At 56.3% G+C, this 20883-nt stretch overlaps 2 protein-coding genes across 2 annotated transcripts; both read left to right on the top strand.

The window, feature by feature from the left end:
• Positions 1-916: 916 nt before the first annotated feature.
• Positions 917-10682, top strand: Pnpla3 (patatin like phospholipase domain containing 3). The gene is made up of 8 exons (XM_048354171.1): positions 917-1135; positions 2775-3007; positions 4554-4619; positions 6786-6995; positions 7568-7628; positions 7865-8047; positions 9811-9943; positions 10574-10682. Exons 1-8 carry the CDS (start codon positions 949-951, stop codon positions 10680-10682), a joined length of 1182 nt encoding a protein of 393 aa, XP_048210128.1. The 5' UTR covers positions 917-948.
• A 3629-nt stretch (positions 10683-14311) lies between these two features.
• On the top strand, positions 14312-20564 carry LOC125357321. The gene is given in 3 exon segments (XM_048354162.1): positions 14312-15314; positions 15317-16222; positions 16225-20564. Coding segments are annotated over 3 exon segments (5220 nt in total). The 5' UTR covers positions 14312-14686; the 3' UTR covers positions 19911-20564.
• Positions 20565-20883: the final 319 nt, after the last annotated feature.

The following is a 20883-nucleotide window of genomic DNA, read 5'->3' as shown; positions in this document are numbered from 1 at the left end:
GGCCTCCATGGACCCCCCCCCCCCCGCCAGTCCTCAGGGCTCCCGCAGGCCCCACCTTGCTCTCCACAACCCCCACTGCATGCTGCAACTACACAGACATTTACCTGCATAGATCTAGTTATTTCAACCTAAAGGATTCTTTCGGTGTTTGTAACAGGGTGTTGTACATGTGTGTAGCCAGGTTTGCGGAAATGAGATTTCTGCTCTTGAAGTGTGTGTGTGTGTGTGTGTGTGTGTGTGTGTGTGATGGTCCAGGGGCGGCAGCGGACACACGAGCCAGCAGCGGCTCAAGTACTGCTTCTCAGGCTCCTGATTACACAAGAAGAGGCTGGGTGTGAGCCCTCTGGAGTGAGAGACAGGCCCAGGCAGACACACCGAGTCACAGGGACCGGGGATCCGGAGCTGAGGGAGGGCGTGTGCCAGCTGCTGGCCACCCCTCCCGCTGAGCGTCCAGTAGCGTTCCCAGCTCAGATGGAGAGGGGAAACCTCCGGCTCCGAGCCCTTGAATGATGCTCAGCTGCTCCTCCCGTCGCCGACAGGGGAGCTACACCCCTTCCACTGCGAGTAGAGATGCTAAACGACACCCCATCCAGACGGCAGTCCCTGCTGGGGCCGGTTCTCCCACGCGAAAAGGGCATGAGAAAGCCGGATGGGGTGGGGAGGAAGGGTCCGAGGGGCCCCGGCCGCGAACGCAAAGGGACCCCTGCGCGGGGAGACTGCGCCCCGCTCTCTAGGTTTTGGACCAGCCCGCTCTCCCGCGTTAGGCGCTAGCCCCGCCCCCTGCCCCGCCCCGAAGAGGGAGGGGCGAAGTCCCCACACTCCCATTGGGCCTTCCGCGGGCTCATTTGCATGACCCGAGGGGGCGTGGCCGAGGCCGGGGTCCGGCCGGGAAGGCCTGGGCGGGCGCGCGGAGTCCGCACCGGGTCCCAGCCCGCACCTCGTGCCGTCATGTACGAGCCCGGGCGCCCGTGGAGCCTGTCCTTCGTCGGCTGCGGCTTCCTGAGCTTCTACCACATCGGGGCGACCCGCTGCCTGTGCGAGCGCGCGCCGCACCTGGTGCACGGGGCGCGCTGGTTCTTCGGGAGCTCCTTCGGGGCGCTGCACTGCGTCGTCTTCCTGTCCCGCGTCCCGCTGGGTGCGTCGGGGGTCGCCGCCTGGGCCGGGGGGGGGCGGGGCGCCCGCCGGCTGCCAGGGGGTCCCCGGGCCGGAGCCCCGGGGTGCGGCCCGAGCTGCAGGGGGACCGGGCGGGTGCTGTCTAACAAAACCCCAGGCGCTTGGAGGTCCGTCCTGCGGGCGGCGGGGTGCGGGTGCGGGTCTCCAGGGCAGATTAACTGGTTTGGAGCTGGGACCACCTCCGAGGAGGAACCTGGGATGGGAAAGTTTGTTCGGGGTCCTGGGTCCAGGACCCGTCCTTGGGCGGGACTGGATTCTTGGGCTCCCCCAGTCCCCCACCCCTCCAATCCCATCCCTTCCTCCAGGCTCCACCGACCTGGGCCACCCCCGCGTCCCTGACAGCACGACTGTGGGCTCTTGAATCTCGGCCTAATTAAACATTTGTCCACATGGGAATAGGGGAGGTGTCTCTCTAGTCCTTCCCAGGGACCCGGGTGCAGTAGGCCAGGGCCCCGGGGCAGGTGGCAGCAGGGAGCTGGTGACACCCAGAGGTGCCCCACCTGTTTATCCAGGCTCTTCAAACTTGATTCTTGGCTCTGCCAGGCACCTTTGTGGTGGGAGAGCCCCTGCCCCTAGCTCAGCCCCGACAGTGGGTGGAACCCGTGAGCAGATGCTGGGCTGAGGTTTGGGAGAGAGGCAGTGCTGGCTGGTTACCTGTCTGTTTTCTCCAGTGAGGAAGAGAGGGGCAAAGGGCAGCAAGGGTGGCCCCAGAGGATTACACTGGCTGTGTGGCCATCTGCACACCTCAGGCAGATCTCGGGTGACAGAGCTCCGGGCCCCCACAACCTCCCGTGGTTCTCTGGGCCAGAGGTTAAATGCACTGACCCCAGAGCCACAAGTTCACCCACCCCATGGAAAGGGGGCTTCGTGCGGAAGGTAGGGGCTCCCCAGTTGCAGGCACCTCTGTTTGCTGCTTTAACCCCTGCTTACAGGAGGGCGTGGCTAAGGAGCCACTGTTGTCTGAAACTACCTTTTCTTTTCCTTTAATTAAAAAACAAATACCAGTGTTTGGACTGAGCTGGGCAGGTGCTCCACCCCAGAGGGAGACTTGCTATTTATGAACGGTCTTTTCTCATCGTTTACCTCATCTACTTTGTGTCTGAAAGGCGGGTCAACCTGTCTTATGGGAAAAAGGCACCATGTCTTACTGAGGACCCTCGGCTAGTAAGAGGTAGAAGCAGAATTCAGACTCAGATCCAAGCCCACCTTCCCTCTCCTGCACCCTGCATTGTTGAACCCGTGGGTGCCAAAGCCGAGGTGCTAGAGTAAGTTGTGGCTTCTGGTAGGACAGGTGTGCGGCGCTGCCCATGGTCACGGTGCTTCCTCCATAGTGGAACGGCAAGTGTGCACCGCCACACCCAACCACTGGCTGAGATGAAGTCTCCCAGACTCCTCCCAGGCTGGCGATGAGCAGAGGACCCCTGGGTCCTCACCTCCCAAGTGGCCTGAGCCGCCTGGATGAGCCCTTTCCTCCAGTTCACCCAGGGGATTTTCCACACGTCAGCTGGCGCTGGCCACGGCGGTTGCCGGCTTCTTTGCTGTGTGGTTTGGAGCTCCGTCTCCGGCGGGACAGCCTCTCGTGTCCTCTCTCCCACCTGCAGAGCGAGCTCTCATGAGCCTGGTGGGCCTGGTGAGGAAGGCCAGGAGGGGGAACATGAGCTCGCTCCACCCCTTCTTCAACATCAACAAGAGCCTGCGAGACGAGCTCCACGCCCGGCTGCCCCCCAACGTCCACCAGCTGGTCGCTGGCAAGCTGTACATCTCGCTCACCCGGGTGTCCGATGGTGAGAACGTGCTGGTGTCCGACTTCCGGTCCCGGGATGAAGTCGTGGACGTAAGTCGGAGGGCACCGGGCGCTCTGCCTGCAGCTCCGCAAGCCCTGCACGGGGCGAGACTCTGCCTTTTTTTTTTTTTCCAATGCCAGTATTGGAGCCTCAACTCCGGGCTTTCAGCTCCACTTTTGTGCTCGTAGTTGGTGCTCTGCCACCTGAGCCACACCTCCAGTTCCGGGCTCACTTTGATTTTCCCTCTGTGGGGTGGGGGATGGGAGCTGCCTTGCTTGCTCCGTGGGTGTTGTACCACGGAGCTAGCCTCCAACCTAATTATTTCAGCAACCCCTCCCCCTCCCTCAAGCTCAGCCAGGCTCACCCTGCCGAGCACCCAGTCCTGCCACTGTCTCTCACCTGGCCAGGTTCTATGCATGTTGGGCGATGAGCTGTGCTTCTCCAACGAAGCGCCTCAAGGGGGAGAACTAGTCCGATCTGCACAAGGGCTATTTGCAGTATCAAAATGCCATTTAAGCCAGGTGCTGTGGGCTCAGGCCTGCAATCCTAGCTACTCAGGAGGCTGATTGCTGAAGATAGTAGTTCAAAGGCAGCCTCGGCAGGAAGGAAAATCCGTGAGACTCTTTTATCTCCAATAAAATACTAAAAAAGCTAGGGGTGGGGCTGTGGCTCCAGTGGTAGTGTGTTAGCCTTGGGCAAAAGACTCGAGGTAGCATCCAGGCCCTGAGTTCAAGCCACGACAGGACTGGCAAAAAAACAAGCACGCACGCACGCACACACACGCACACGCACACACATCATTTAATGTGGCTGAAGGTTTTCATCAAGGGATGAAAGACTGTTGCACTTAGCACAGGTCTGGACAAGACAGTGGCCTGGTGGGTATAAAAGCAGCCCCGCAAGCTATTTCATCATCTGTGTAAGCCTGCTTCTGGAAGCTTCTCATCAGAAACAGTACCTCTTCCCACACATACCTGTCCCTTAGTGGACTGATGTGTTTTCTTCAGGAGGGGGAGGAGAGGTGGAGAGGAGGCTGGGGGCGGGACTCCCTTGGGGAGACCGATGACTAGCAAGCAGCCACCAGGCCCTGAGTTCAATCCCTAGAGCTGCAAAACAAAGGAGAGGGGCGGGAGAGGGAGGAGAGGGAGGAGGGGAAGAGGGAGGGGGAGGAGGGAAGGGGGGAGGGAGTTCGGACCTCAGCACAGAGCTGAGTTGTGGAGTTGGAGGCCCCAGGGCAGGCGCGGAGGCAGAGCCTGGGGTTTCCCCAGCCTTTGAGTAGCAGCAACCCCACCCCTGCAGTCACTGAGTCCACTGGTGTCCTGTCTTCTGACACTGAGAACAAGGCCAGGCAACTGTCGGTGAGGCTCATAAACCTGAAATATGAATAGGTTGGCCCAAACATCTCTTCGCTGGTATGTTCAAGCACCTGCCCTGTGCCAAGCCCATTGTTTTGTTTTGTTAGAGCACGTACTGTGACCTGCCGAGAGTCTTTCCGGTTTGTGAAAGCGCCTACTGTGCGCTGGGAGCCTTTCAACTTTGGGGCAGTTAGGCTGGGGCGTGGCCTGGGTCCTCAGGTCTCCTCCTCCGTCTTCCCAGGCTGTGCTGTGCTCCTGCTTCATCCCTTTCTTCTCGGGCCTAATCCCTCCTTCCTTCAGAGGCGTGGTAAGTAAATGTGTGCAGGGCTCAGTCCTGGGGTCTCCTAAGAGAAGCTGACGCAGCCCTGCTCCCCTTAGGCTTGCTAGGCAGGGCTCCCAGGCCTGCCTCCAGGCATGGGAGGTGGAGGTGGAGCTGGGCAGTGTGTCTACCCAGTCTGCTCCCTCCCCCCCCCCCACAGGTGTCACTGACACCTCCTGTAGCTTCTAGCGTTCCTGGGTGAGATCTTTAAGAATTGATTCCTCCTGTGAGAAGCACTTTCCTCCACCGGGAAATACCATCCTGGTATACCTTTGTTGTTTCTTAATAACAAACCCCTGTGTCTGGCCTAACACAAATCTCTCATCTGTGCTACTTTGTAATGTGCAAGAGAAAGTCTAGGCTGTACAATGCTGGCCATTTCTGAGATCCTTTATTTCTTTTAAACTCACAAAATCCATAACTGAATGGCTGCTGGAACCTTGTGGGCAGCAGGTGCAAAGGGAACTGGCGTGGAGGAGCTGCCTTTCCAGGCTGGGGCCCGCAGGAGAGCAGGGAGCCCGTGCTCAGGCCGCCCCGGGGCCGTTTGGGACCTGGCGGTGGTTTAGATCCTTACACGGCCCCTCAGCCTGCTGGCGGCATCGGCAGGCGTTTGCTCTCACCAGAACTGAGCTTTCCCCAAACACTTCTTTGATGACCTCTGACCCGGAAGTGTGCAATCATGGCTCTTCTCCCAGGGGTCAAGTCCCAGCTTCTCAGGTAGGCAGGCAAGGTAGCCGAGCCCCTCTTGGCTCAGGTTTCAAGAGCAGCACAGGCCCCAGGGCTGCCAGCCACAGGGAGCCCCATTCACACCCAGAGAGCCACTGCTCCACAGAGGTGGAACCCGCTTGCCAGCTGGGTACCAGTGCTCCCGCCTGGCCTGTAACCCCAGCTAGGAAGGAGGCTGAGGGCCGAGGATTGGGTTAGAAGCAAGCCTGGGCAGGAATGAGATTCTGATCTCCAATGATTAGTAAAAAGCTGGAAGTGGAGCTGTGGCTTAAGTGGTAGAATTCCAGTTTTGAGTGAAGAAGCCAAGCAAGAGCGGAGTTCAAGCCCCACTACCAGCATGCTTCTAGCCCATGTGGCGTTTAGTGGTTAAGTGATAATAGCTCCAGCTCTGTCTGGTGGACAAGGTAGACCTGAATCCTGCCCTTTCTGTAACAGCTGGGCTAGTTGGAAACACTCTTGTTCTGTGAGTCAGGGTCTCACTGTGAAGTCTGGGCTGGCCTTGAACTTTGAATCTCCTGGTCAGCTTCCCTAGTGCTGGAATCACAGGTGTGGGCTACCATACCCCATGTCTGGAGCACATTTTCTAGGTCCCAGACTCAGGACTGCTTTTAAATCTCAAAACCCTCTCAAGCTATTGGTTCTAAGCCGGGCATGGTAGCACGTTTGTATAATCCTGAGGCAGGAGGATCAAGGGTCCAAGGCCAGGCTGGGCTACAGAATGAGACTCTGAGACTTTATCTCAAAAAAAAAAAAAAAAAAAAGAAAGAAAGAAAGAAAAGGGGCTGGGGATATGGCCTAGTGGCAAGAGTGCCTGCCTCGTATACATGAGGCCCTGGGTTCGATTCCCCAGCACCACATAGACAGAAAACGGCCAGAAGTGGCGCTGTGGTTCAAGTGGCAGAGTGCTAGCCTTGAGCAAAAGGAAGCCAGGGACAGTGCTCAGGCCCTGAGGCCCAGGACTGGCAAAAAAAAAAAAGAGCCAGGCACTGGTGGTTCACGCCTGTAATCCTAACTACTCAGGAAGCTGAGGTCTGAGGATCGCAGTTCAAAGCCAGCCCCCAAAAGTCCCTGAGACTCTTATCTCCAATAAGCTACTCAGAAAAAGCTGGAAGTGGCGCTGTGGCTCAAGAGGTAGAGCGCTAGCCTGGAGCAAAGGGAGCCCAGAGACTGTGCCGGGGCCCTGAGTTCAAGCCCCAGGACCCCCTCCCCACCCCTCACCAAAAACAAAGAGAGGGAAAACAAGCACACTTCTTTTCAAGGTGTGAAGGGAGGCAGTCACGCAGGTACCTGTGTCCCGCAGAGGCGGGGCTCCCGTCACCCTCTGTCCCGGGTGCACAGAGGGGAGCCCTGGGCTCATGTGGCCCCATCGTTAAACGTCATCTTGGCACACCTGTGGGCCACCTGGCTCTGTGTCTTCTTCCTGTGCAGCGCTATATGGACGGAGGACTGAGCAACAACGTGCCTCTCCTGGACGCCAGGTCCACCATCACCGTGTCCCCCTTCTACGGGGAGCACGACATCTGCCCCAAGGTCAAGTCCACCAACTTCCTGCACCTGGACATCAACCACCTCAGCTTCCGCCTCTGCAAGAGGAACATCTACTTCCTGTGCAGAGCGTTCTTCCCCCCTGACCCCGGGGTGAGTGGGGGCCTTCCTGATGGCCTAGGTCAGGCAGGCTGGACATGGCGGTGCACACCCGTGACCCAGCCCTCGGAGGGGGAGATGGGAGGATGGAGAGTGGCAGGCCAATGTGGCCACACAGTAAGGCTCTCAAAAAATGGAGGGCTGGGGGCTGACACCTGGAATGCTCAGGATCGCAGTTCAGAACCAGCCCAGGCAGGAAACGGGAAGTGGCGCTGTGGCCCAAAAGGGGTAGTGCTAGCCTTGAGTAAGAAGCTTAGGGACAGCTCCCAGGCCCTACGTTCAAGCCTCATGACTGGATAAAGAACAAAGTGGGGGAGTACAGCTGGCTACTGGGGTTTGGTTTGGGTGCTGGGGTGGACTTGTGGCCAAGGTTCCCAAGGAACCATTAGGGACACAGAGAATGAGCCCCAGAATTAGCTAGAGTGGAGGCTCCACCCATGACCAAGGGGGCACTGAGAGCCGGGCCCCTCAGCCTCCGGGGGGGGGGGGGCGGGCTGGAGCCCAGGGCCCTGCCGCAGCATTCCATGCCATGCGTCCCCGAGTGCACTCGCTCGGTTTGCTTGTAGGAGGTGAGGGAGATCTGCTTTCAAGGCTACGTGGACGCCTTCCGGTTCCTGGAGGAGAATGGTATGTGGGGGCTGGGGGTCCCTCGGGGCTGGTCTGTCCACGGGCGTGGCCACTAGGGAGTCCCTTAGTTCTGTCATGAGGTGTTCAACGCCTGCGGCGCCCCATCCCTGGGGCCTCCGGGCCTCTCCACACCGCGCTCTCTCTCCTCACCTGCCGGCCCCCCTGTGGTTCGAGTGTGAGGCTGGGTCTGGTTTCCCCCATCTCTGATGGCCGCTGCCTTCTCCCCACCTCTGCAGGAATGGGAGCCGGGCCGCAGCCCGGCCCGAGCTTGTCCTCCAGAGAGACGGAGCCCGGGGACAGTGGGCCCGGCCTGGAGAAGGGGAGCGCATTGGGGGACACGCGGTGGGACACCCTGCGCCTCAGCATTATGGCCTGGGATGAGGCCACGTTTGGGAGCCTCTCCCCGAGGCTCACCACAGGTACCCACTGTGCAGGCCCAGAACTCAGCGAGTGCCAGGGCCTGGTGCCGTGGGCGAGCCGCCAGCAAGCCAGGCACAGAGCCACGTGGGAAATCCGGTAGGTCCCCAGCCTGGGGGTCTCCTGCCCTCCCTCTCCTCCCCTGGAGGCGATGACCAAGAATGGGGGTGGGGTCACTGCCTGCCACTGAGGGCTCAGGAGGCAGCCAGGCCGGGCCGGGTCATGCTGGTCTCGGGGTCTGGGACGTGGCCCATTCCCTTAGGACCTTTCAGGCCCTTCTTGCCACCGAGATGCCTTTCTCAAGGCCCCGCTTTGCTTTCCTGCGCCCAGTCCCACCACCTGGAACCTTTGCTGGACAGTGCTGTAGTCACCACCCCCCAGGGGACACTGCTGTGGTCTGAACATTGCTGTGCCTCAAGACTCACACGCAGAGCCCCCCAGTGGTGGTACAGGGGGAGGAATGGTGGGGGCGAAGTTCTGAGGCTGGGGTGTCCTTTAAAGCAGGCCCTGTCTGGGTGCTGGTGGCGCACGCCTGTAATCCCAGCCACGTAGGAGGCTGAGATCTGGGGATCAAGGTTCAAAGCCAGCCCAGGCAGGAAAATTCATGAGGCTCTTATCTCCAATGAACCCCCTAGAAGCTGGAAGTGGAGCTGTGGCTCCAGCCTTGAGCAAAAACGCCAAGCCAGAGGGCTGGGCATGTGGCTTAGCGGTAGAGTGCTTGCCTGGCATGCATGAAGCCCTGGGTTCGATTCCTCAGCACCACATGAAAAGAAAAGGCCAGAAGTGGCGCTGTGGCTCAAGTGCTAGAGTGCTGGACTTCAGCAAAAGAATCTCAGGTCAAGAATCTGAGGTCAAGTCCCAGCACTAGCAAAAAAAAAAAAAAAAAAAGCTAAGCAAGACTGTGAGACCCTGAGTTCAAGCCTCAGTACCTGTACAAAACAAAGCCACAAGCCTGAGCGGGGTCCTTTGTCCCCATGTGCGGGCCAGGAGACTGTCTATAAGGTCAGGCCCTGCCAAACACCGGTGTCTGCCGGCGCCCAGATCTGGGGCTTCCCATCCAGTTTAAGGTGGCTGTGGTTGTTGCCGGTCAGCCGAGTCTGCCAAGGAGTGAGCAAAGGTGGATGCTCTTTGCCCTCTGAGGTGCCGTGGTGGGGGGTACCAGGAGGTCCTTACAGAGGGGACCTCAGCCACATGGGCTGGGCTGCGAGGGGAGGGACACCTGTGTGGAGGGACCGGTGGTGGCCCGGATGTTGTGTGCTCCTCTATAAACGTGCTTGTCAGTCAAAGGACTCATAGCTTCGTAGTACAGCGCTTGTCTGGCATGCGCTAGGCCATGGGTTCAGTCCCCAGCGCTGAAAAAAGGATGGTGGTGCTGGGGGCGGGGGAGTTGGCTGTGTCTTAAGAGCCCAGGATCCAGAGACAAGGTATCAAGGGCTGCTGATAGCTGAACAGATCCATCCTCCCTCCCTCTCTTCCAACACAGGCTGCTCTACACGGTGTCCCTTTTCCCCTCCCCTTTCACCGGGGCCTCACTCCTGTTCAGACTCCCCACCTCCATCCCCCTCCCACGTGCGGGGATTCCAGGTGTGCACCCCACACCCAGCTCCCTTCCACCTTTGCCTCGCCCTTGCTGTGCAGGGCGAGGGCTGTGGACCCCGCTGGCATCCCGGCGGTGGGACTCCAGCCTAGCGGACGGCAGACAGGAGCTGAGCCCAACCTGCCCCTGGCAGGGGCGGGTGAGACATCTCCGGATGGTCTTTTCCAGCCCTCAATGAAGCGATCAAGGACCGGGGGGGATACCTGAGCAGGCTCGGCAACCTGCTACCCGTGCGCATCCTGTCCTACGCGCTGCAGCCCTGCACCCTGCCGGTGGAGTCTGCCATCGCTACTGTCTGGAGGTGAGCCTTGGCAGGGGCCTGGTGAAGGTGACCTTGGAGCTCAGCACCTGTTGGTCAGTGCAAGCTCAGAAGCCGCCGGAGGCTACTCTGAGCTGGTGGTGGCCTCCTAGAACGACTGGCTCAGCCTCTCAGGAGCCCACGGGGAAACAGGCCTGGAGAGTTTGGAATTAGAGCTCTGAGGCTGCAGAACTGCCAGGCCTTCACATACAGGGTTCTAGCTGCCTCAGACCTGGTTTCCTTGGAAACCACAGGAAACTGGTGGAGAGCAGAGAAGCAGAGAGAGGTCTTCCAGCTGGTGGTGGTTGTGTTCAGGAGACTCAGCCGTGGCTGCTCTATAATTTCTGACCTTTTTTGTTTCGGTGCCGGTTATGGGGCTTGAACTCAGGATCTGGGCTCTCTGAGGTATTTTTGCTCATGGCTGGCAATCTCCCACATGAGCCACAGCTCTCCTTGTGGCTTTGGGGGGGTTAATTAGAAATAAGAGTCTTGCAGATTTTTCTGCCGGGACTGGCTTTGAACTGCTTTGACCCTCAGCTCTCAGAGCCTCCCGAGTAGCAGGATTACAGGCGTGACCACCATGCCTGGTTTTAAATGTAACGCATGTTCCTGGATGTGGCTTCCTTCCTGTAGGCTAGTGACATGGCTCCCAGATCTGCCTGAGGACATCCAGTGGCTGCACTGGGCCACTTGGCAGGTCTGCGTCCGAGCCAGCACGTGCCTGCTCCCTTCTTTCAGGTAAGCAGCGTGACCGCAGCTCTGTGGGCCAGGTGGGTCCCCGACACCTATGGCTACAGGGGCAGGATGCAGGGACGGCTTCCCCTTGGAAGAGCTCTGGGTGTCAGCCTGGGGAGGGCTAGTTGGGGTGGGCATGGCGCTGAGTTCTACAAACTTGGATAGATCCAAGGGCAGGCGGGCCTTGCCCTGGATATGACAGGCCTGTTTCCTTATCTGTTCCTCAGGGCAGCTTTGTCTGGGTCTTCGGAGCCACTGGTGGGATGTGGGGGGAGGGGTCTGGAGCTGTGGTTGCTATGAGTGGACTTGGGGAGGACTGCTACGTGGGGTGGGGAGAGAGTGGCAGTTCTGGGGAGCTGCGGGAGGGGCCGCCAAGCTCACGTCCTTCATTGTTTCAGATCCCGAGTGCCAGGGAGCGGCCAGCAGGGGCCCCCCCAGGGACCCCCACTCAGACCGGCAGGCGAAGCTGCCCCCCCTGTAGATGCAGCCTCACCAACGGCTGGTGGATTTCCGGGCAGCCACGCGCAGGCCCCCGGCTCTCCAGGTACAGCGCCCCCTCCCCTGGGACCACTGGGCCAGGCGGGAGGCGCTGGCCCTCCTTCTGCTCCAGCCGCTCAGCTCAGCTCGTGTGCCTGCCCCTGAATGGCCCTGGGTCTCCCTGGGACCCCAGGACCCCAGGCGGTCCACTAGATAGGGGGAAGCAGCGATTCCCGGTGTGGCCTGTGGACAGTTGGAAAACTCCTCTGGGGACAATGGTTTAATACTTAAACCTCAGTTAGCTATGCTGGGTGGGGAATGGAGGCTGGGAGCCGGGAACGGAAGCTGTGTCGCCCCCAGCCCGGTGATGGGGGGGGGATGGGGGGTCAGGGTGGCACTGCTTGGACAGGGCCTTATGGCCAGGCGACGTGTGCCATCTTCAAGGAGAAGATCCCCAACTCCTGCAGGAAGCCGGCAGTACAGCGGGGGTGGGGGTGGGGGCTCACTGTCCCCAGAAAGGCCCCGCCTCTGAGGTGGTGTCAGGAATGGTTTTCAGTCACGTCTCAGAGCACCTGTTTGATTCCAATGCATTTTGTGTAAACACACAAGGGGATGCGAGTTGACTTGCATATTATGGCGACATGTTAATAGAACAAAACTTAGCACCGAACACGGGCAGATTCTGTGTCCCCCAGGCAGGCACCAAACTCGGGGGAGGGGGGAGGTCCACCTCCCCTGCTCTCCTGGAACTTGCTCACTTCCACACACGTCCGCTGCCTTCCATCTAGAACTTACTTCTTCCCGCTTCCCAAGTGCTGGAGATGTTACAACCTGCCTGCTGCTGGGAGCTGGAGGCTCACGCCCGGAATCCTAGCTACTCAGGAGGCTGAGATCTGAGGACTGTGGTTTGAAGTCAGCCTGGGTAGGAAAGTCCATGAGACTCCTGTGGCTCAAGTGGTAGAGCACCAGTCTTGAGCAAAAAAAAGCTCAGGGACGGCACCCAGGCCCTAAGTTCAAACCCCAGTACCACACACATGTGCGCGCGTGCACGGGAGCTGGGACCTGCCTTCAGTTCCCCCTTGCTGCTAGCTGGCCATCTGCAATCAGAGGTCAGCAGGGTGGCCTGGCTAGTAGCGGAGCCAGAGCCTTTATTTGGTACACAGTGCAGAGTTTGAACCCAACGTTGTTCACACACGTGCATGTGAGTGTCTAGGAAGTGAGGGGGGACACACACCAGACGTGTACGGTGTTTATCAGGATGCCCTCGTGGGTGCATAATAAATGTGGTTTAAGCTGTGCTGCTTGCCCGCCTCCTCCCTCCTCTCCCAGCCACGCCTTTACTGGGCCCCCAGACTCTCCTCTGCCTCTATTCCCTGGACCCTTGGCTCCTCTGTCCCTGTGGCTCACAAGACACTGCTGTCACCAGGTGCAGGGCCCCACCTGGGTCCTGGGAGGCCATGTTGACTCCCAGGACTGCCAGGCTCTGGCTCTGATTGGGTCAGGCCCATCCGCTCCAGGTCATTTGAAACAGGAATGGGGGGAGGGGATTGGGACAGTGCCCCCCTGTGGGGCACACCCGGAAGTCAACTAGCCAACCCCGCCTGTTTCTGTCTTGGGGCCACGTGTGGCTAAGATGGCGGCGCCTCACAACAACGCACAGCTGCTGCAAGTGTCTTTGGTGATAACCCGGAGGCGGTGCTGTGGGCGGTGACGCCCCGGCTCTTCGGCCCTTGATGGACAGCTCATCCCTCCCCTTCCTGCCGATCTTAGACCTGATTGGCTCCTGTGCCTTATATTAGTGGCACATACTTTCCCAATAAACGAGAGCTTGCACCGACTTGACTCCCAGAGCTCCGGTGAGGGAGGGCTGGGGGCGGGTGGTCTGTCGACCCTTTCCTTTCTTGGCTCAACCCGTCGGCGTGCCTTTCCCATCTCTCCTGCAGGTCGGGGGAGGGGGGGAACCCCACCCCGCCCCGCCCCACAGGTGTCCACTTCTCTGGAGTCTGGCCTTGTCCCCAGCCCTCTGCTCCCAGGGCTAGGCCCTGTCCTTTCACTCCAACTGCTCGGAGGGCTTCCCTGCAGGAGGTTAGAGAGCCCTAGTCCACCGCTCTCCTTGTTGCTGCCTGGGCCCACCTGAGGCCCAGACCCACCCCCAGATGCTGATTCCCTGAAGCTGCACCCCTTAGGCGGCTCAAGGTGTTTATCGGGGAGCAGAAGGGTGCAATTCCACCTCGTACCCACAAGATGGGCATAGAAGGACTCTGTACAGCACCCATACCGAGGCAGGGTACATTAGGGAAAATGAGACATGGTGAACAACAGCCAGAAACTCAAAAGCTCAAGCTTAAAGCAAACACAGGAGGTAATTCATCTACTTCCTCCTTAGGATTAAGGGACCAAAGTCATTTTTAGGGGAAAATGAGGCCTGGTAAATGGCTGCCAGAAATTCAAAACAAGCTGAGAGCAAATACAGGAGATACTTGTTCATTTACTTCCCTTAAGATTAAGGGATAAATTAGGGAAAGAGGCCTGGTGAATGGAAGACCCCTACCCAGATTCCAGATTGACAAAAGTCAGTAAAGCCAGAAAATAAAGGGCAGGTTCCGGGAATTTAAGTCAATAACAACATCTGGCTAGGGTTCCAGGAAAATTAGCCAGTTCCAGGAATCGAAACTAGGCGGCTTCATGATTGCGCTAGACAAATAATTTTAAAAAAAGTTTTCCGAGAACCAAGGGTTGCAAAAACAGGAAAACGGAAAGTCCCTAGGTTCACCAACGTGGACCAATCAGAGTCATGTAATCCTGTTCCTTGCCTTATTTGGACTGACCAATCCCTGTAACCATGCCGTTAGCTTCTGTAAGCCCGCTTCCGCAATTCCCCCCCATAAAAACCCCTAGGCATCGAGCTCCGGCGCGCCATCTCCCTGCGAGGACTTGGACGCCCGGGTACCCGCAACCCTCAATAAAACCTCTTGCTGTTGCATCCCTCGTGTGCCTCGTTGATCTCTGGGGGTCTCCTCAGACGGAAAGGCAGCCCGTTGCTCGGGGGTCTTTCATCTGGGGGCTCGTCCGGGATCGGAGACCCCCACCCAGGGACCACCGACTCACCGACAGGAGGTAAGCTGGCCAGCGATCGTACTTGTCTGTGTCTCTGTTTTTGATGTTCTGCGCTTGCGTTTGCTTTGTTTTTGTACTAGTTAGCTAGCTAGATTTGTATTGGGCGGCTCCGTGGAGGAGTTGACGAACTCGTACTCCCGACCGCAGCCCTGGGAGACGTCCCAGTGGTCTTTGGAGGCCACCCTGGCCCATTTGTCCTCCGTAGCTTGGAAGAGAGTCAGTCCCTTTGGGGCTGCCCCGCTGACTGAGGGCTACGTGATTTGTGAAGGAGACGAGAGATCCGGACTCTCACGAACACAGTCTCCATTTGAACTTTCCCTTTCGGTTTTCAGCCGAAGTCGCGCAGCGAAAATCTGTTTTGGTTTTGGCTCCCTAGTTTTTGTCTTGTCTGTCCTAGGACTCTGTGTTTTTGAAATAATGGGTCAATCTGTTACCACTCCTTTAAGTTTGACTTTACAGCATTGGTCAGAGGTTCGGAAGATCGCCAGCAACCTCTCCGTTGAGATCCATAAGCGACCTTGGGTCACTTTTTGTTCCTCAGAATGGCCCACTTTCGGGGTGGACTGGCCGAGAGATGGGTCCTTTAACTCTAATCTCATTTTACAGGTCAAGGCAAAGATAATGGTTCCCGGCCCGCACGGGCACCCAGACCAGGTCCCCTACATCCTTACCTGGGAAGCTTTGACTGCTGAACCCCCGCCATGGGCTAAGCCCTTTGTCTTGTTTCCTCCATCACACCCTCTTACACCTTCCGCTCCCCCTTCCCAGTCCTCCCTTTACCCCGCCGTTACTAAACCTCCTTTGACCTTAAAGGACCCTAAGGCCAATGTCCCCAAGGTTCTACCCCCCGGAGACGACCTCCTCCTGGATTTGTTGACTGATGACTCCCGGTTGCCTCAACCCCCACCATACCCTGCGGAGACTGGCCCTGGGGAGGGGGTGCAGCAACCAGATCCTTCCCCTATTGCCACTAGAACTAGAGTAAGGAGGGAAGGTAATTTACCCCCTGCAGACTCCACTACCCAGGCCTTTCCCCTAAGGACAGGGCTGCCGGACAACTTCAGTATTGGCCTTTTTCAGCCTCAGACTTGTATAACTGGAAAAACAATAACCCTCCTTTCTCAAAAGATCCCGCCATGTTGACTGCCTTGATCGAGTCCATACTTGTTACCCATCAGCCTACCTGGGATGATTGTCAACAGCTGTTGCAGGCTCTCCTGACTACTGAGGAGAGGCAGAGAGTCCTCCTGGAAGCTCGGAAAAATGTTCGCGGGGCAGATGGGCGGCCGACACAGCTGCCAAATGAAATTAATGCTGCTTTTCCCTTAGAGAGACCAGACTGGGATTTCACCACTGTGGAAGGTAGGAACCACCTAATCCTTTATCGCCAGTTGCTTATGGCGGGTCTCCATGGGGCGGCTAGGCGCCCCACAAATCTGGCCCAGGTAAAACAGGTCATTCAGAGATCTGAGGAAACTCCTTCTGCCTTCCTAGAGAGACTAAAAGAGGCTTATCGAATATACACTCCCTATGATCCTGAAGATCCAGGGCAGGCAACTAATGTTTCTATGTCTTTCATTTGGCAATCTGCCCCGGACATTAGAAAGAAATTGGAAAGGTTGGAGAACTTAAGGGAAAGTTCCCTGCAGGATCTACTTAAGGAGGCAGAGAAGATATTTAATAAGAGAGAGACAAGGGAGGAAAGAGATGAAAGGCTAAAGAGAGAGGCAGAGGAACGTGATCGAAAGAAGAGTAGGGACCTTAGTAGACTCATGGCCACCTTAGTGACAGGACAGAGACAGGATAGACAGGAGGGAGAGCGAAGAGGACCCCCCCGAGTGGAAAAAGACCAATGTGCTTATTGCAAAGAAAGAGGGCACTGGGCAAGGGACTGCCCGAAGAACCCCCGGGGTTCCCGGCCTCGACCCAAAACATCTCTCTTGACCCTGGACGATTAGGGAGGTCGGGGTCAGGAGCCCCCCCCGAACCCAGGATAACTCTAGACGTAGGGGGGCAGCCGGTCACCTTCCTAGTGGATACAGGAGCCCAACATTCCGTCCTGAACCATAACCCAGGACCTCTCAGTGACAAGTCGGCATGGGTCCAGGGAGCCACCGGAGGACGGCGATATCGATGGACTACTGATCGAAAAGTCCACTTGGCTACCGGTAAGGTGACTCATTCTTTTCTTCATGTTCCTGACTGTCCATACCCCCTATTGGGGAGAGATTTGCTCCAAAAATTAAAAGCCCAAATTCATTTTGAGGAATCTGGGGTACGTGTGGCCGGCCCCAAAAATCAACCTTTGCATGTGTTAACTCTGGGTCTGGAAGAAGAATACAGACTATATGAAAATCACAAAAGTAAGGAACTCCCTCTTAACCCAGAATGGGTAAATGATTTCCCTCAAGCATGGGCAGAAACAGGAGGCATGGGATTGGCTGGACGACAGGCTCCACTAGTTATAGCTTTGAAAGCCAATACCACACCTGTCTCAATTAAACAGTACCCAATGTCGCAGGAAGCAAGAACAGGAATTAAACCTCACATAAAGAGGCTCCTGGATCAGGGGATCTTAAAACCTTGCCAGTCCCCATGGAACACCCCCTTACTCCCCGTCAAAAAGCCAGGGACAGGAGACTATAGACCAGTCCAAGACTTACGAGAAGTTAACAAGCGGGTGGAAGATATACATCCCACGGTGCCCAACCCATACAACTTGTTAAGCGGACTGTCACCAGCCTATTGTTGGTATACAGTTTTGGACTTGAAGGATGCCTTCTTTTGCCTAAGGCTCCATCCAGATAGCCAGCCTATTTTTGCTTTTGAGTGGAGAGATCCTGAATTAGGAATCTCAGGGCAATTGACCTGGACTAGACTCCCCCAGGGGTTTAAGAATAGCCCTACCCTATTTGATGAGGCCTTACATCGAGACCTGGCAGATTTTCGGGTCCAACATCCAGCCTTGATGCTGCTCCAGTATGTCGATGATCTATTACTGGCCGCGACATCTGAACAAGAATGTAGGGAAGGAACCAGAGATTTGTTGCATACCCTCGGGACTCTGGGGTATCGGGCCTCCGCTAAAAAGGCCCAAATCTGTCAACAACAGGTGATCTACCTGGGCTATCTAATTAAAAAGGGAGAAAGGTGGCTGACGGACGCAAGGAAAGAGACAGTCATGAAAATACCCGAGCCCCAGAACCCCCGACAGCTAAGGGAATTTTTGGGAACGGCCGGGTTCTGCAGACTGTGGATACCAGGCTTTGCCGAAATGGCCGGTCCCCTGTACCCACTCACCAAGCAAGGTACGATGTTTGCCTGGGGAGAAGAACAACGGAAGGCCTTTCAGAACATCAAAAAGGCTCTCCTAACAGCTCCAGCCTTAGGACTCCCAGACTTGACTAAGCCCTTCGATTTGTATGTAGCCGAAAGCAAAGGACATGCGAAGGGAGTATTAACTCAAAAATTGGGGCCTTGGAGGCGCCCGGTGGCCTACCTCTCCAAGAAATTAGACCCGGTGGCCTCCGGATGGCCACCCTGTCTCAGGATGGTGGCCGCCATTGCCGTCTTAGTTAAGGACGCCAGCAAGTTGACTTTTGGGCAATCCCTGACCATTCTGGCCCCGCACGCGGTGGAGGCACTGATTAGGCAGCCGCCAGATCGTTGGCTGTCCAATGCCCGCATGACTCATTACCAAACCATGCTCCTGGACACAGACCGGGTCCGATTTGGGCCCGTCATGGCCATCAATCCTGCCACGTTGCTTCCATCGACGGATGAGGAAGCGGTTCCCCATGATTGCCTTGAAATTTTAGCAGAAGCACACGGGACCCGCTCCGACCTGACTGACCAACCGCTCCAGAATGCTGACTTCACCTGGTATACTGATGGAAGCAGCCTGGTACTGAATGGGGAACGGAGAGCAGGAGCAGCCATAACCACGGAGACTGAGGTAATCTGGGCAAGGACCCTCCCACCAGGGACTTCAGCACAGAGGGCAGAGCTGATCGCCCTCACCCAGGCACTTAAAATGGCATGTGGAAAAAGACTCAATGTATATACAGATAGTCGATATGCCTTTGCCACTGCCCATATTCACGGGGAGATATACAGTCGACGAGGGCTATTGACTTCTGAAGGAAAGGAAGTTAAGAACAAAAGGGAAATTTTGGCCCTGTTGAACGCACTATTCTTACCTCGTAAGCTCAGCATCATGCACTGCCCAGGGCACCAAAAGGGAGACAACCCTATTGCCCGGGGCAACAGAATGGCTGACGAGACAGCCCGGAGGGCAGCTGTGATCCCGGTCCCTCTATTTCCGATCTCCGACAAGGAGGCACGGGCACAGTGGCTTGAGTGGCAGAACGCTAGCATTAAACCAGAAGACCAGATAAAGCCCAGAGCAATGTGCCTACAGTCTAGTGTGAGTCAGGAGAGAACAGACATAGGACCATTCATATACACTCAAAAAGATGAGGAGCTCTTAACAAACCTAGGGGCCCAAAAGGATGCAAAGAAAAAAATATGGAGTCTCAATAATAAGACTGTATTGCCCAAGATCTTTGCCCAGCAGGTGATTGAACAAGTACACCAGCTAACACACTTGAGCCCCAGAAAAATAAAAGCCCTCCTTGATCGGGACGAGAAATTCTATTATTTTTTGGACAAGGAAGACATTTTGCAAGAAGTATATAACAAGTGCCGTGCATGTGCCATGGTAAATGCTGGAAAAATAAAACAGGGGTTAGGAAAAGTCCGAATGAGAGGACACCGCCCTGGAGTCCATTGGGAAATTGACTTCACTGAAATCAAGCCTGGGCTCTACGGATACCAGTATCTACTGGTATTCGTCGATACTTTTTCTGGCTGGGTGGAAGCCTTCCCCACAAAGCAGGAAACTGCCAAAGTTGTCACCAAGAAGCTATTGGAAGAGATCTTTCCCAGATATGGCATGCCTAAATTTTTGGGGTCTGACAATGGACCAGCCTTCGTCTCCCAGGTAAGCCAGCAGGTGGCCATGCTACTGGGGATTAATTGGAAATTGCATTGTTCGTATAGACCCCAGAGTTCAGGGCAGGTAGAGAGAATGAATAGAACTATTAAGGAGACTCTAACTAAATTAACGCTCGCAGCTGGCTCAAAGGACTGGGTACTCCTACTCCCTCTTGCCCTTTACCGGGCTCGAAATACTCCCGGGCCCCACGGACTTACCCCCTTTGAGATTCTCTACGGGGCACCCCCCCCTTCTGTTAGTTTTTATAATTCTGATATCTCCACTTTCGCTAACAGTCAAAATCTTCAAGCCCACTTGCAGGCCCTACAGACCGACCAGAAAGAGGTCTGGAAGCCACTCGCTGCCGCCTACAAGGAACAACTGGATAGACCTGTGGTGCCGCATCAGTTCCAGATCGGAGACTCTGTGTGGGTCCGGCGACATCAGACCAAAAACTTGGAACCCCGCTGGAAAGGCCCCTACACTGTGCTCTTGACAACTCCAACTGCCTTAAAGGTAGACGGCATAGCAACTTGGATTCACGCGTCTCACGCCAAACCTGCTCCTGCTGAAGAAACAACCCAGGAATGGCGAGTCCAGCGCACTCAAAACCCACTCAAGATAAGACTCTCTCGAAACTTGTAATACTTTTTGTTTTTTTCCTATGTCGGCTTGTACCTTTCTATTGCTCTCCTCACCAGGTCAAACTACTAACTTGGCAGATCCTATCACAGAACGCGGAGGTGGTCTGGGAAACTTCCCAACAGCACGCCCCCTTTACCTGGTGGCCAGAATTAAAACCTGACTTCTGTCAGCTTGCGGCTGGAGCCGACCCCGCATGGGGAGTTGGTAATGTAGAACTAAAAGACCTAAACCGAACTGAACATCCTGGAATAATTGACGCCTCAGGATGTCGCACTCCCTATGCCAGATGTAGATGGGCTCACAATGACTTCTACGTGTGCCCTCGAGATGGAAGAGAGAGGCTCCATGCCAGTCGGTGTGGGGGCCCAGGAGATTTTTATTGCGCAGCTTGGGGCTGTGAGACCACTGGGAGTGCCTATTGGTTGAGGTCCCCATCAACAGACCTTATAACGGTCCAGAGGGGGTTCCAAAAACAGGAAGGGAAACCAACTACAGACTGCCTAACCAAGAAAAACCTATTCAAACCTGGCCTATCGTTACCCCTCAAGATAACTTTTACAGAAAAAGGACAGAAATTTGTGGGATGGCCTCAGGGTAGAACATGGGGATTAAGGCTATATATCTCAGGCTATGATCCCGGGGTAATTTTTCAAATTCGTCTCAAGATACAAAATGTGCATACTGCCTCCTTAGGCCCGAACCATGTTTTGCGAGTCCCTGCTGTTCGCCCCCACCTCCTTCCGTAAGTACTTACGCCTTTAGTAGCACTTCTGCAAAGGCCCTAGCTCGTGGGGCCGAAACTCCTATATCCTCTCTTGAGACAACTGACCGAGTGGTGTCCCTGGTAGGAGGCGTTTTCTCCTTACTAAATACTAGCAACCCCAATTTAACCCAAGAATGTTGGCTTTGTTTAAAATCTCAACCCCCTTACTATGAGGGAGTAGCAGTGCTTGGCAATTTCAGCAACCAAACT

The sequence above is a fragment of the Perognathus longimembris genome, chromosome 1 (assembly GCF_023159225.1).
Source record: "Perognathus longimembris pacificus isolate PPM17 chromosome 1, ASM2315922v1, whole genome shotgun sequence".
Classification (NCBI taxonomy): Eukaryota; Metazoa; Chordata; class Mammalia; order Rodentia; family Heteromyidae; genus Perognathus; species Perognathus longimembris.
This window is presented reverse-complemented; position numbering and strand designations above follow the sequence as displayed.

Excerpts from the sequence above, each read along its gene's own strand:
- Pnpla3 (XM_048354171.1), top strand. The coding sequence starts at position 949 with ATGTACGAGCCCGGGCGCCCGTGGAGCCTGTCCTTCGTCGGCTGCGGC. Across the intron at positions 7,629-7,864 it reads CCGGTTCCTGGAGGAGAATG|GAATGGGAGCCGGGCCGCAG; the intron begins GTATGTGGGGGC and ends CCACCTCTGCAG. Across the intron at positions 8,048-9,810 it reads CTCCCCGAGGCTCACCACAG|CCCTCAATGAAGCGATCAAG; the intron begins GTACCCACTGTG and ends GGTCTTTTCCAG.